General features: G+C 55.0%; 2 protein-coding genes across 3 annotated transcripts in view; one reads left to right on the top strand and one right to left on the bottom strand.

The window, feature by feature from the left end:
- Positions 1-799, top strand: part of ATP2A1 (ATPase sarcoplasmic/endoplasmic reticulum Ca2+ transporting 1) — an 18,987-nt gene extending 18,188 nt beyond the window's left edge. Inside the window, exons 22-23 of the mRNA XM_008537875.2 lie at positions 36-80; positions 505-799. Coding sequence (XP_008536097.1) covers positions 36-40 — 5 coding nt within the window. The 3' untranslated portion in view covers positions 41-80; positions 505-799. The remainder of the gene's footprint in view (positions 1-35; positions 81-504) is intronic.
- RABEP2 (rabaptin, RAB GTPase binding effector protein 2) lies at positions 754-12,130 on the bottom strand. Of its 2 annotated transcripts, XM_070568220.1 has the most exons (13): positions 11,454-12,130; positions 10,744-10,953; positions 8,627-8,784; positions 6,553-6,663; positions 6,112-6,465; positions 5,119-5,214; positions 4,929-5,027; positions 3,753-3,908; positions 2,489-2,666; positions 2,356-2,367; positions 2,214-2,269; positions 1,838-1,954; positions 754-1,398 (listed from the first exon to the last, which is right to left on the bottom strand). In XM_070568220.1, the coding sequence occupies exons 1-13, from the start codon at positions 11,512-11,514 to the stop codon at positions 1,297-1,299; spliced, it is 1,710 nt and encodes a 569-aa protein (XP_070424321.1). In that variant the 5' UTR covers positions 11,515-12,130; the 3' UTR covers positions 754-1,296. The 2 variants fall into 2 exon arrangements, with proteins under 2 accessions (XP_070424321.1, XP_070424322.1); XM_070568221.1 differs by lacking the exon at positions 2,356-2,367.
- Between the last annotated feature and the right edge of the window lie 2,380 nt (positions 12,131-14,510).

The raw sequence follows: 14,510 nt of genomic DNA on the forward strand, positions 1-14,510 counted from the left end.
GATAACGGCTGTCTCTCTGTCCTCTCTGGCCATAGGATAACCCGTTCCCCCTCCTCCATCTCTTTGAAACCGTGTCACAGGTATCGCCCCCTCTTCTTGCCCTTGTCCCAGCTGCTGTGCCCCCTGCCCGCCCTCTTTTCCCCCTTGGGTGGCACCCAAGGTCACTTGCGCTCGCAGCTCCACCCGGAGCCACTGCTGCCGCCGCCACTGCCACGCTTCTAAGTTGGGGTGGGCTGCCGCCCTTACTCCAGGGGTCAGCACTGCCCCTGCCCCTGGGCACCACTGTGTCTGCTGGGCTGCGCTGCGTTGCGCTGGCTGGGCGTTGAGCTGTCTGACGCTGGGGCTGCAGTGGTTGGGGAGTGGGGTCTAGGGACACAGGTAGGTATGGGGGGGGGGCCTCCAGGTGAGTGTGCCAGGGGATGGAGGACAGGGAGCCTGGGAGGGACTTTTCCTCTCCCCTCCTGTCCCCGCCACCTGCTTCATCCCTCCCCTCTCTCCTTGCAGATCCAGAAGATGAAAGAAGGAAGTAACCAGTCCTTCTGCCCCTTCTTCCCCACCCTCATAGCGACGCATCTTCAGCCAGAGCTGTGGCACAGACCCCCACGTACCTTGACTCCTCCCCACATTTTCTGTTTATAAACACAGTGTCCCCTTCACTTCTCCTCCCCCCTCAGCAACCCACCTCCTCCCTTCAAACCTTGTAAAACCTCCCCTTCCCCAACCCCGTGGGGCTTGCAGGGACAAGGCGACCGATGAGCTGAGCTGCTTATTTATTGAAAATAAATGACAGAAAAGTCTGGCCTTGCCTCCGTGCACATCTTGGGGACAAGCATCTTAGTGTCATGCGGTTCAGAAAGCAGCTGCCTGTCCCAAGGTGTGCGTGTGGAGGCACCCACTGACAGACACAGACAGAGGCTCCCAGCCACCACTCACAGCTCGGCTGTGCCTCGTGGAAGCGAATGGGCTTCTCCTGACAGGCATGGCTGTTAGTCCGGAGGGGACGGGGTCAGGAGCGTTGGGACTCAGGAGGCAGCATGGCAGCCAGAAAGCCGCAGAGCTGAGCCTGCACCTTTGGTTCCAGAAGGGGTTTGGGACCCTCACCCAGGTGTCATCCTTGGAAGCAGAAGGCCCAGCCACCCCTGGGAGGAGGCGCTGGAGGGATAGGGCAGAGGTGGCCCTGTCACCTCCATCCCAGGCTTAGAGAGGGTGAAGACTCCATTCTGAGACCCCCCAAGCTCAAGCCTCACAGTTCGGGAGTGGAGAAAGGCAGTCTCCCCAGGGCAGGTGGTTCTGCCCTCAGGTGTCCTGGATGTCCCTGACGTCCCTGAGAGGTGCCTCATCCATGATGCTACGCACTTGCTCCAGACTCTCTGCCTGGCGGATCCGTTCCAGGCGCACCTGTGGGGTCCAGCGAGGGGAGCAGAGGGCCCTCAGTGGGGAAATGCAGCCCCTGCCCCATCTCCAAGTCCCCAAAGGGCAAGGGCCCAGGACCAGTGTACCCAGGGGCCCCACCTCCCCCAATGCACAGTGAAACTGGGTTCATGGAAAGAAATGCATCCTGAGAGCAGCCTGAGGAAGTATGGGCTGGGGCAGGGGGGGCTGATGTAACGAGCATGCTGCACGTTTGTGGGCCAGGCCCTGTGCCAGGGTATTCTTGTGGCCCGCAGAGATGGACACACAAGATCTTCAACTTTTGCTGAGCAATAGCTCAGAGGAAAGGATCATGCCAGCCCCAGAAAGAGGAAGAGGACTCCTGTAGTTGGAGGACCGTCCTTACAAGAGCTAGGACAAGTCACCTGGAGTCATGCCAGCCTGGTGGGGAGGGGACATGCAGTACCTGCAGGGCCTGGGACAGTCGTACAAAATCCCTCTGCACCTGTTCGCTGGTCTCCAGCTCAGCCTGCAGCCGCAGCACCTTTGCCCTCTGTTCTGAGAGGAGGTCTGTGAGCTGGGCCTGTGGGACAGGATGTAGAGCTGAGGCCTTGGGCCAGATGGGAGGGTATGCGGCCAGAGAAACGGGATGTCTGGACAGGGTAGCCCCTTCCACATCATCCCTGACTCTGACCTCTTCTGTGCGGCCTGAGCCTGGTGGCTGCCTCAGAGCTTCCTGCCACCTGGCCTGAGGGAGACAAAGGCCAGCAGGGGCCAGATTGGGTCTTCTCCACACTGCCGCCCCTTCCCTTCATCCCAGCCTGGCCCGAGTTCTGCCTCACCTTGCTCTTTTCCTGCTGGATCCGCTCCACCTCCGTCCTCAGGCTGCACAGGGAGGCTGGGAAGTCAGGTAGGGGCAAGCCATCAGGCCCACACCCTCTCTCCTTCCCCACCTGCCCTGGCCAGGCTCCAGCCCATACTCACCCTCTAAGACCTCTGTGTGGAAAGCAAAGAAAGAGAGGTCAAGGCTCGTTCGCGCACTGGTGCCCAGGTGGTGCCCTGTGGGGAGGTCAGCCTCCCTGGGAGGGGTGGGGTGGCTTGTCTCCTCTTCGCTCACCTGTCTCCTCCCGCTGCACCCTCAGCTGCCCCTCCAGGCTGGCCCTTGCCGCCGTCTCCTCCTCCAGTGCCTCCCGCAACGTCACGATTTCAATCCGTAGGCGCTCGGCCTCGTGTTCCTGGGCTTGCTGGTGGGCCCGTGCCTCCTGCCGCGTGCGGCACACCAGCTGCTGCAGCTCCTGGAACGGATGCAAATCACCTGCTGGGTGTGGGGCAAGAGGAGTAGAGGCCACAGGGGCCACCTGCTGGATGGAGATTGTGGGGAGGGGAAAGGAAGGGAGGAAGAAGGAAACTTTAAAAGGAAACAGGGGCCGGCCCAGTGGCACAGCGGTTAAGTGCACACACTCCGCTTTGGCGGCCTGAGGGTCGCCGGTTCAAATCCCGGGTGCAGACATGGCACCGCTTGTCAAGCCATGCTGTGGCAGGCGTCCCACATACAAAGTAGAGAAAGATAGAGCTGTTAGCTCAGGGCCAGTCCTCCTCAGCACAAAGAGGAGGATTGGCAGCAGATGTTAGCTCAGGGCTAATCTTCCTCAAAAGAAAAAAAAAAACAATCATGGGGAGAGTGGACAAAGACACTGGGACAGCAGTGAATGCTCGGTAGGAGCCACACCCCTAGGGTGGAGGGCCCTCAGGAACAGTGGAGAGTGAAGGTGCCAGGAGATACCTAAAGCAAGATACCCTTTTGTAAAGCTCAAAAACACCCAAGGTTAGCACTCCCTTGTCTAGAAAGATATGTATATGTAATAAAAACGATCCCCCAAAAGAACAAGGGAATGATAAAGTTCAGGACAGCAGAAACAGAGCCAAGGAATACAGGGGGTGCACATAAGGAGAAATTAGCTGTAGTTCTCATGGTGGGCAATGGTTCTGGGTGATCTTCCTATTTTTAATAAATTCAATCAACCAAGGCCACGCACAGATCAATGATGACAGCTTGTTATGAATCAAAGATTATGATGAATTCAGTTTTGTGGCTCTCCTGTCACTTATGAATAACAAACAAAATCAATGCTTCCTTTCACGTCAAGCATTCTGTCAACTCATTTTCATGCCAATGTTGAGAAGGCAGTATGCTCCCATTTTCAGATGAGGAAACTGAGCCTTAGAGAAGTCAAGTTGAGTTGGCTGAGGTGACACAGCTAATACACAGCAGCCTGGGTCTGCCCCTGAGTCCAGTGGTCCCAGGTCAATGCTTTGCTGCGTGCAGAAAGGAAGGACCGACAGGGTGGTGCCCAGGCTCTCAGTGCCCACACTCCCCTTACCGGCACGGAGCTAGGCAGCGATGCCTCCTGGCCCTCATCCTGCTCCAGGCCCCGGCGGGCTGAAGACGGCAGCTGCTCAGCCCGGAGCCCTTGGTTTTCCTCAGTCAGCCGCTTCACCTCGCGGCTCAGGCACTTGTGGGAGGCAGCCAGCTCTGCCTGGGGACGGACAATTAGTACAAGGCAATAAGGGGGACAGAGTTTCTCCAGTCCCCTGTGAGGCCAAACCCTGAACCCTCCTCCGGACACCGCTGACGGCCAGAAAGCCCGTGCCCTCCTTCTCTACTGAGAAAGGAAGAAACACCCTTTGTGAAGCGTCTTTGGCTCCCAAGCACACCCTCCTTGATGACTTGGGGGTCACACAGTGGCAGCCACAGGCCATGTCAAACGTTTCGTTAAACCTCAAATTAGGGGCCGGCCCAGTGGCCGAGTGGTTAAGTTCGCATGCTCCGCTGCAGGCAGCCCAGTGTTTCATTGGTTCGAATCCTGGGTGCAGACATAGCACTGCTCATCGAGCCACGCTGAGGCAGTGTCCCACATGCCACAACTAGAGGGACCCACAACGAAGAATATACAACTATGTACTGGGGGGCTTTGGGGAGAAAAAGGAAAAAAAAAAAAACCTTAAATTTGCTGCTAACTTTAAAAATTGGGAGACTACTGTACACACAAACACGCAGATTTCTGGTTTCTCTTGACAAGTCAGAAACCCTGGCAGCACCAAGCCCACATTCCCACGAGGCTGTAGTTCGGGGAGCTGAGGAGCAGCTCAGCTCCTTTGCACACACTCTTGCTTTGCCACACTGCTCCTTCCAGGCTCACACCTGGCTCAGTTCAATCATTTACATCTTCCATCTGGCCTTGGGAAGTATCTGATTTTGCAATCCCTGCTTTTAATCCTCATGACTCTGCAAGCTAGGTCTCATTATCTCACTTTTAAGGTGGGAAGGCTGAGGCTCAGAGCTGTGGGATCAGCTCAAGTTCACAGAGTGAGTACATGGTGGGCTCTGTCTGAATGCAGAGCCTCTGCTCTGGCCACAGTGCCAGGTGCCCTGGAAACCCTTTTATCCACCTGGCACCAACTCCAGGGTGAAGCCTGAGCGACTTGGGGGCAGGACAGGTGCCTCAGCCCTCCATATGCCCCCCTCAACCAATTCCTGTCACACCCTGGTTCCTCACCATCTGCAGCTGAACCCGTTCCTGGGCCTGGCTCATGGTCCCCTGCAGGGTCCGCAGCAGCTGCTCTGAGTTCTGGACCTGGGCCAGGAGCACTTGCATCTGTGTGTGGAAGGGCAAGGGTGAAATTGGGGTCCAGGAGGAGACAGGGGGCCAGAGGCCCTGCTGGGGCTGGAGCAGAGGCTGGACCCACCTGTTTGGCGCAGTCCTCGTTGCTCCGTCTCAGACCCTCTTGCAGCTCGTCCCTCTCACGGCTGATAGTCTCCAGGTCCTTCTGCAGCTGCCGCCCCTGCCACAGACCCTGGCCTCAGGCTCAACCTCCAAGGGGAGGCCTTCCCTCCTCACCATGCCCCTCGTGCCTTGCCTTTTGCATCTCAGTGGGTGGCACCATCATCCAGGCAGTTGCTCAAGCCAAAAGCCCAGGAACTGAGGCTGACTCTTCTCTTTCCTCCACTCCCCACAACCAATCCATCGGCAGGCCCTGCCCGTTCTGCCTCCAAAGTGGATTCCAGATCCATCTTTGCTGCCGTCTCCCAGGCCCAGTCACTACCTTCTGCTAAACTGTCCAGCACCTCCCAACTAGCTGCCCCGCTTCTCCTGTTGTCCCCTCCCCCCATTACAGTCCTTTCCTACAGAGACCCAAGTGATCTTTTAAAAGCCTAAAGCAGAGCAGGCCTCTCCTTGGCTTCAACCCTGCAGAGGCTTCCCACTGCTCCTTGTCTAAAATGCAAATGCCACAGCAGCCCGAGGGCTGACCTCCTATGGACTCTGCCTTCTTTTCTGATCTCATCTCTGTCCTCCTCCTCTGTGGTCTTCCTGTTTCTCAGATACTATAGTCTGTCCATCCTCAGGGCCTTTGAACTTGCAGTTGCTCTGGCCCTGATCTTCGAAGAGCACCGCTTTGTCACTATCCGGGTCTCGGTCTCCTGTACTCCCAGTCTCTACCCTCTGACCCTACTCAGTCTTCTCTGGGCGCCCCACCCAGGGACACTGTCTTCCTCACGTGCTCATGTGCATGGCTGGGTCTGGCTCCCTCACTCGGAGGAAGCTCCCAGAGGGTGGGAGTTCTGTCTTCCCCGTGGCACCCCCAGCCCTAGCTCAGAGCCTGGACACAGCAGTGCTCAGTGAGTATCTGGTGCAGGGAGAGATGGCTGCGTGCAGGCAGGCCACTTACCCACACACTCACCTCCATTTGCAGCTGCTCCCACTGGTTGTCTGGGACAAGCTGGTAACCAGGGGGGGGCAAGTAGATGCCTTCGGGTACTAGGGTGCCCGTGGACACCAGGGAGGCTGTCTCTTCCTGCTCGGGGCTCAGGCCCTGGCGGCTACGGGGCAGGGAGGTGCTGCTGCTGCTGGCCCCGCCGCCAAGGGAGAAGGAGGAGATGGAGGCGCTGTCATCACAGTTGTGGGCGAAGGCCTCAGCCGCTGCACCCCCGTCTCCACTCAGCTCCTCGAGAGGCTCCAGTGGGGGAGATGGGTCCCGGGACAGGGGCAGCAACTCCGCGGAGCCGTGCAGGGAAGGGGGATGCCGGGGCCGTCTCTAGGGAAAGGGGGCAGGGAAGAGGCTGGGGGGTCAGGGTCCTGTGGCACCCTGTCTTCCATCAGTGGCCCCTGGCCGGCCCCTCACCTGGATCTCTTGAATCAGCTCCTCTGCCCTCAGCAGTTTCGCCTTCAGCTCCTCGATCTCCTGCTCCATGGGCAGCACAATCTCCCGCAGCTTCTCCGAGTCCTCATGGGCCTGGAGGAAGGGGGGTTGGGCAGTGACAGTCCCCCACCCTGATTGCAGGACCCCTCATGTCTGTTCAGAGCTCTCTCTCCAAGCACATCAACTCTCTAATCCTCCCAAGAAGGCACTGTCCACCCCCATTTTAGAGATAAGAACACAGAGGCTCAGAGAGCTTGCAGGACTTGCCCCAGGACACATGGTAGGTAAAGGGGCCAAGGTCACAACTATCTTCCTGTTGCCCACTTGCTCATGATATACTTCTTCCCCAGCATCCATTTCTTCTTTTATCATAGAACCTCATGTTTTTAGTTGGACACATGACCTAAATTCTAGACTACTATCTCTTTCTTGGCTTTCCTGTAACTAAGCATGGTCACATGACTAAGTTCCAGCTAATGAGATGTAAGCAGATGTGCCACGTGCAACTTCCAAGATAGCTCCTTAAAGGGAGAGGGTGTGCTTTTCTTTACTGTTCCTCCTTCACCTGCTGGCTGGAATGTGGACATGATGGCTGGCACTCAAGCAGTCATTTTGGACCATGAGACAGTAAGCTACGTATGGCAAAACAGCAACACATGAGGAGCCTGGGTTCCTAATGACTATTGAGCTACCACATCAGTCCTGGAAATGTCTACCTCTGGAATTTTAGAAAAATAAACTTCTGTCTTACCTAAGCCACTGATGACTTGGGTTTTCAAACCTCATCCTAACTGATATGACCTCCCACACTCCCATCACCATATTGCTGGCCATTTCCTTTTGGTCTCTTCAGGTTTGGGAATTTGCTGAACTTGCGTAGCCAACAGCCTCTGGACATCTCTACCATACAGCCAAATCTGAACCAGTTCATGACACCATTTCTCTCACAAACACTAGGTCAGGGAGAACGGCCCTGCTATCCACCCAGCTGTCCAGGGCAGAAATCTGCCAGTCACCCATCCTCTTCCAATTCAGGCCATTTCTACCTCTTGAATCACTCAAAAACTTGTCTCAAACAAGTTCCATTTAACTCTCCAATTGTCCTATGTGAACAGTTACAACAGGCAGGGTAAGGCGGCCCAAACAGAACACCTTTGAAGCCTGCAGATGCTGGGCCAGGACTGGCACTGCCCGCTGCCAGGCCTGCTGCCCCTTCTGCCATACCAGGTGCCTCTAATTTAGCTGAGCCCCCTCCTTCACCACCCTGTGTAGCTGTTCCCTAAGGAACACTGAACGCAAGCAGCAGCCTCTGCTGGGAAGCCGTGGCTCGGCAGCTTTCCTTTCTCGGGCTTCCGTTTTGATCTCTGTCTTTCCAACCAGGCGATTTCCTCCATCTCTCCGAACCTCAGTTTCCTCACACATAAAATGAGGTAAGTATCTACCTCACCGGGCTGCTGTGAGGATCAAACGAGGGAACGATGTGAACTCACTTTGAAAGATGAACTTTGGGAATATGTCCTTTCCACTATCATTAATAACAACAACAATAAGAAAGGTGATATACCATAGAGATTAAGAACAAGAATTTTAGAACCAGACTGCCTAGATTTTTAAATCCCATATCTGCTCCTTTTTATGTGCATAACCCGGGAAGGACGGAACTTCTCTGAGCCTCACCTTACTCATCTGTTAAGTGGATATAATGGACTTCCCTATCAGGAGAAAGACTGGGGAGACTAGGTCTGTCAGGCGGTCAGCACAGCGCCTAGTGCATGAGAGGTATCCTTAAGTGTTAGCTCCCCTCCCCCTACATGACTTTCCCCAATTTTGGAGGTAAACAAACCTGGCCCCCCGACAAGTAAGTGGCAAGCCAGGACCCTGCTGAGTATGGAGCTGGTATGTGCTATACTATATTTATTACTGGGTACCCTGCTCCCAGTGATCTGGGAAGGGACACCAACAATCCCTCTGCCCCCCAGTCACCTTTGGCTGCCTCAACATCTTTCCAAATCCAGGAGGGGTGGGGGTGGGGCAGGTAGGCCATCCCAACCCCAACCTTTTCCATCTGCTTCTCTAAGGAGTCCAGGGGGTGAGCCCGGGACAGCAGCTGCTTGAGGCGGCCCAGCTCCCGCTCCTTCTCCTCGCAATCCTGCTGCTGCTGCTGCTGCTCCTGCTTCAGAGAAGCGATCTGCGCTTCATAGCTGCTGATGGAGTCTGGTGGGGCAGGAAGGGCAGAGAAGAGTCAGTGCCCCGGCCCTACGTGTGGGCAAGTAGAGGGCTCTCCATCACGGACGCTCTCTACAAGGCAATTTACCATAGCAGTTAAGACAGGGGGCTTTGTGGAGAGACGGCCCTGGGCAACCAGTTAGCCTCTCTGCATCAGTGTCTTCAGCCACAAAATGGGGACATTTATGATTACCCCAGTGGGCGGTTACAGGATCAAATGAGATGACACCTGGAAGGTTTTCAGCCCTCTTCCTGGTACATAATAAATGTAGAAAATATGGTATCTATTCCTATTAATATGTACCAATAACAATCAATATCTAATAATAGTGATAAATATTTACTCTCGACCACACTCTGAGCTGGGCTCTGGAAATAGAGAAATTAATCAAACACAAACCCTGACACCAGGAGCCCACAGTCCAGTGGGGAAGGCTGCTGTGGAAATAGTTACGAGGCAGTGCGAGAAGAGCTGTGAGAGGACCATTCCTGGGCTTGCAGATCCCAGAGGAAGGAGCCCCTCGCTGCCTGCCTGGCCAGGAGAGGACAGCAGCAGGTGGTGAAGGAGGGAACAGACACATGAGGCCACAGGACCAGTGTGAGCCGAGGCTCAGGGGTGGGAAAGTGGATGGTATGTCTGAGGCACGGTGGGCATGTTGAAAGAGCTGGAGTGAAGGTGCATGAGGAGAGATGCTGGAAAGGGTGGAGAGGGTGGCAGGAGATGGCTCCTGAGGCCTTGAATGTCACCCCAAGGAGTTTGGAATTTATCCTACAGGTCAGTGGGAGGTGGAGATGATGTTGGGTGGAACGCAGTCATTTTTTTATTTGCTTAATTATTTATTTTAATGTGTACTAACACTAGAAGTAAAGGTTCTGCTGCCAGACTTCCTGGGTTCAAATCTTCTGCTGCTTTCTTGCTGTATGAGCTCAGCAAATCATCTAACCTCTTTGGGCCTTAGAGCTGCCTCTGTAAAATGGAGATGGACCATAGTTCCTCCTTCACAGAGATTGTTATGAAGACTAAATACTCATAAAGCATTTAGCTCAGTGCCTGGCATATAGTAAGTGCTCAATAAATGTTAATTATTATTAATATTTAGGACACAGTTTCTCTTACAGGGACAGGAATTTCCTTTAAGTAAATGTATACAAGTTTTTAAAAAGTGGGTCTACTTAAAGAACAAATATTAAGTAGATAATAGGGTAAGTCGTCCGAGGAGACAACCGCACTGCACAGGTTGTACGCAGATGTCTGAAATGTGAGAAATCCAGAGCCAAACACAGCGGTTAGAAAGGGAAATGACATGGTGAAATGGGGTTTTAGGACGTTTACTCTGGAAGCCAATGTCAAGACCAGACTGTAGAAAGAGACCTGTGAGAAGGCTGGCGCAACCATCCAGGGGAGTGGCAGCAGAGGAGTGGAACGGGACTGGAAGCTCTTTTGGAGACTACGGCCTGACTAGAGGAGAAGGGAAAGGAAAATTCCAGAAAGGAGCTGGAGGATCTGGGGCAAACGGAGCTGGTGCATAGACCAAGAGAGGATATGAGGGAGGGAGGGAAGTCGGTGCATGTGGGGGCGGGGTGCCCATTAAGGGGTGCCTGGGGAAGGAAGGAAACCAGAGGATTAGACCGGTTCAGGGAACTGAGAAGTTGCTCATCTTCAGGGTTGATCAGTCATCAGTGAGGGACAAGAAAAGAAACGGGGCAAAAGAACAGGGAGAAGCTCCGAGCTAAACTTAGCTAGAACTGACAGAGCTGTTGCTAGCACAGGCAGCGCCTCTATGCAAATTAGAAAAGGGCGCCCCTTCCTCTGGGCCCAGAGGCCGGCCCGGTGCTAGGCAGCCCTGCTAACCTACTCCATAGCTTATCTGTGCTCCCGACCCCTTTCTCGTCATGCACTCCTCCTTATGGGGCTGCTGGGGGATCTGGGAGGAGTCCCCACCTCACCTTTCAGGATGGCCTGCAGCGAGGCCACCTCTTCTTGGCAGTGCCGCTGCACTGCAGCCACAGCCTCGGCCTTCGTGCTCTCGCTCACCTCCGCCACAGCCTTCATGGTCTCCATTTCTGCCAGGGCGCCTGCCAGTTCAGCCCGAAGCCGGCCGAGCTCCCCGGACTCAGCCTCAACCCTTGCCCCATCCTGGGGCTGGGGACCCAGAGCTGCGGAGGAAAGGGATCAGCCTCTCTTCCCATCACTCCCGGATCCCCAAAACCTCAGGCCACCAAATTCGCAGGTCCTACAATCTAGTACGGCAGCCACGGTCCCCACCATCCATCCCAACCTGCACCTAGCCCCGCCCCGCTCACCTGGCCCCACCCCTTCCCGCCTGTCACTTAGCTCTGCGCAGTGTCGCCTATAGCCCCGCCTCTTTCCGGCCCCCCTTCCTTCCAATGGCCCCGCCCCTTACCCCCCGGTCCCGCTGCTTCCCGCGCTGGGTCCCGCCTCTCACCTGCCACTGGCCCAACCCCTTGAATCTCCCGACCACGCCCCCTCCGCCAGTACCCCCCCCCGGCCCCGCCCCCTCTTTCCCGGAGGCGTGGCCCCGCCCCTCTCTCCAGCCTCCCCTTCCCCTCCCCCCTCCCCGCATCCGCCGGCTGCTGAGCTCGGCCCCGCCTCCGGCTTCACCGCCCCTAGCGTGCATGGACGCACCCTCACGTACCGGCCCCCGGCCGCCATCCCTGGCCGTCCTCGCCCGCGGCCGTGGGCGCAGCTGCCGCCATCGCCTCTGCGCAAACGGCGGGTTCCCGCACTCCTTGGTGACGGCCCTCACCGCTTCCGGGGCCTCTCGGCTGTTTCCGGATCCGCTCGGCTGTTTCCGGATCAGCCCCGGGCTCCAGGCCGAAGCCAGAGTTGAGGAGGATTGCCGAGCCTCAGCCGAAGATTTCCGAGTGCACTCCGGGCCGCAGCTCCAGGCCCCGCCCCTCTCTGCCTTCTTTCCTGGGCAGCGCTTTGTGAAAAAATTCTTTCATCAAAGGCCTTCTGGTGTCTCCGTGTGACCTCAGAAGCTCTACTCAAATTACACCTCCTCCGGGACGCCCGCCGGCCTCAGCCTAAGGAGGGCGAAGCTCTCGCGTTCTCTCCCGAGCCCCGGAGCCGGTCCCTTGATCGGTGCCTGGCCGCCCTTCCGCCGGAGCCTGGTTCACATTACAGCGAACTGTGGCCTCCGCCCTCCTGAAGCGTCCCCCCGCCGCAGGGCTGGGTTGGCTGCACTTGTCTGGACGCCTGAGTCTCCGCGTAGTTAGTTGTAGAAATCGGAAACTTCCACGTCCCCACTGCCACTTTGACGTTCCACCAGTCACTGCTCCCTGCTCGTCCCTCCCCCACTCCCAGCGCCTCTCAAATCCCTCTTACCTCGGGCACTGCCCTAGGTCAAACTCTCATTAGCTGTGGCCTCTCCCTCCAAGAGCCGACCTGACATCCCCCCGTGGCCGGCGACAGGCCGCTCAAACTTAAGCCCAGAGCCTTGACTCCTCTTCTCCCAAACCCGTCTCTCCCTCTCTGAAGTCCACTCCAGGAGCCTGGAGGTCCTTGACTCTTCGTGTTCTCCTGCAAGTCCTGTAAGCTCTGCCTCCAGAGGACTGCATATTCCAGAACGTGTCCGTTTTGGTTCATCTCCAGCGCTAACACCCAGCCCCGGTCTCCATCTTCTCTCCTGAACTTCCACAGTGCTTCCTCACTGTTGCCCCTGTGTCGCCTTTTGGCCCCTTCAGTTAATTCTCAAAGCAACTAGAGTGATCTTCGTAAAACACAGATCGTGTCTCATAGCTGCTTAGAATCTTCTGGTTCAATCCAATTTGAAAATGGGCGAAGGACACGAATGGGCATTTCACTGATGTCACAGATGGCAAATATGTGCACGAAAAGATGTTCAACATCATTAGCCATTAGGGAAATGCAAATTCAAACCATCAGGAGGTAGCACTACACATCTACCAGGATGGTCAAAATGAAAAAAGAGTGATAATACCAATTGCTGGTGAGAATATGGAGAAATTGGGTTTCTCATACATTCCAGATGGGAATGTAAGATAGTCTAGCCACTCTGGAAAAGAGTATGACAGTCTCTAACAAAACTAAACATGATCTTACTTGAACCGACCAAGCTTTTCCCCACCTCAGGTCTCAGCTCAGAAGTCACCTCCTCAGCACGGCCTTCCTTGACTGCCGTGTCTAAATTAGCCACCTCTGTCACCTGTCTGCCATTAAGCATATCAGAGACTTCTTACCATCTGAAGCTGTTCATTGGCTAGCTCGCTTAGTACTTGTCCCCCTTAACCCTTCTGTGGCCCCAAAACTTGAATCGAAGCTCCCTAAGATTAGGAACCTTGTCTTGCTTGTCTCTTGCTGTTCGCCCAGCTCCTAGCCCAGTGCCTGATAAATAAACATAGTAGTAAATAAACATCTGGTGAATGAATGAACAAACACTTTCCTTACTTATCTCTCTGGCCTCCCTCCAATTGCCTGTCCACACTGTAGCCAGGGGGAGTTTTAGAAAATGCAAATCAGGCCAGGTCAACTCCTGGCTTAGGGATCCCCAGTAGCTTACTGCCCTCAGTAGCTAGTTTCCTGTCCTCACACTCTCTGTGTATGTGGCAGGGTCTTGGGAAGGGATGACTGTAAATAAGGCTCCAGTCAACTATCAGGCTTAGATTTTATCCTGAGGCCCTGGGAGATGCTGAAGGCTGTTGAGCACATGACTAATACTGAGGAAGCTCTCTCTGTGTAGCGCGCAGGTGGGAAGCAAAAGAGAGAGAAGATAGCCCACAAAAGAAACTGCTGAGATGGTTTTTTTTTTTTTTTTTTTGAGGAAGATTAGTCCTGAGCTAACTACTGCCAATCCTCCTTGTTTTGCTGAGGAAGACTGGCCCTGAGCCAACATCCATGCCCATCTTCCTCTAGTTTAAACGTGGGACGCCTGCCACAGCATGGCTTTTGCCAAACGGTGCTATGTCTGCACCTGGGATCCAAACCGGTGAACCCGGGCCGCCGAGAAGCAGAATGTGCGAACTTAACCACTGCGCCACCGGGCCAGCCCCTGAGATGGTTCTGGTTGGGAAGGGAAGAGACCAAAAAGAGGAGAAAGTTGATTCTGGAAATATTTAGGGTAGAAAATGGGCTAGCCTTGGTGACTGAGGGCACAGGGGGAAGAGAAAAGAAAGTTTTCTTTCATTCTTCCTAACTTCCTTCTTTTATACAACAAATAGTTATTAAGCACCTGCTAGATGCCATTGAACAAGACAGTAAAGATCCCTGCTGTCGCAGAGGGAACATTCTGGGGCAGGAGGCAGATGAGAAGACTAACAAATAAAGGAGCATGCTTTTGGATTGGGCAAATGCTGAGAAGGAAATAAAACAGGGGTGTGAGATCAAAAGTACCCCGAGGTGGGGGGGGGGGTAAGGGGGTGGGGTCAGGGAAGGCCACTCTGAGAAAGTAACACTTGAACTGAGACCTGAGTAAAGAAAAGGAGCCAGTGGAGCGAAGAGCTGGGAAACGTAGATAGGGGTGGCCTCACTCAGGCCTTTGGAGGCCATGTTTTAGTGTGTTTATTTTAAGTAGATGAAAAGCCACTGAAATGTTCTAAGCAGGGGACTGACACGCTCTAAGCAAGAGGAGTCTGCGCGTGAGGCAGCTGGGAAGCCAATGACCGGGTTAGAGAGATTTCATAGAATGAAAGGCAAATGGGGTCTTGCCATCTCACCCTCTCCAATCCCCGAT

Source organism: Equus przewalskii, chromosome 12, assembly GCF_037783145.1.
Source record: "Equus przewalskii isolate Varuska chromosome 12, EquPr2, whole genome shotgun sequence".
NCBI classification, from domain to species: domain Eukaryota; kingdom Metazoa; phylum Chordata; class Mammalia; order Perissodactyla; family Equidae; genus Equus; species Equus przewalskii.

What these genes read in the sequence shown, in the direction of transcription:
- RABEP2 (XM_070568220.1), bottom strand. Translation starts at nt 11,514, where the DNA reads ATGGCGGCAGCTGCGCCCACGGCCGCGGGCGAGGACGGCCAGGGATGG. An exon ending in GCTGCAGGCCATCCTGAAAG is followed by an intron (nt 8,785 to 10,743) that starts GTGAGGTGGGGA and finishes CTGCCCCACCAG; the next exon opens with ACTCCATCAGCAGCTATGAA. An exon ending in AACGGGTTCAGCTGCAGATG is followed by an intron (nt 3,909 to 4,928) that starts GTGAGGAACCAG and finishes GTCCGTCCCCAG; the next exon opens with GCAGAGCTGGCTGCCTCCCA.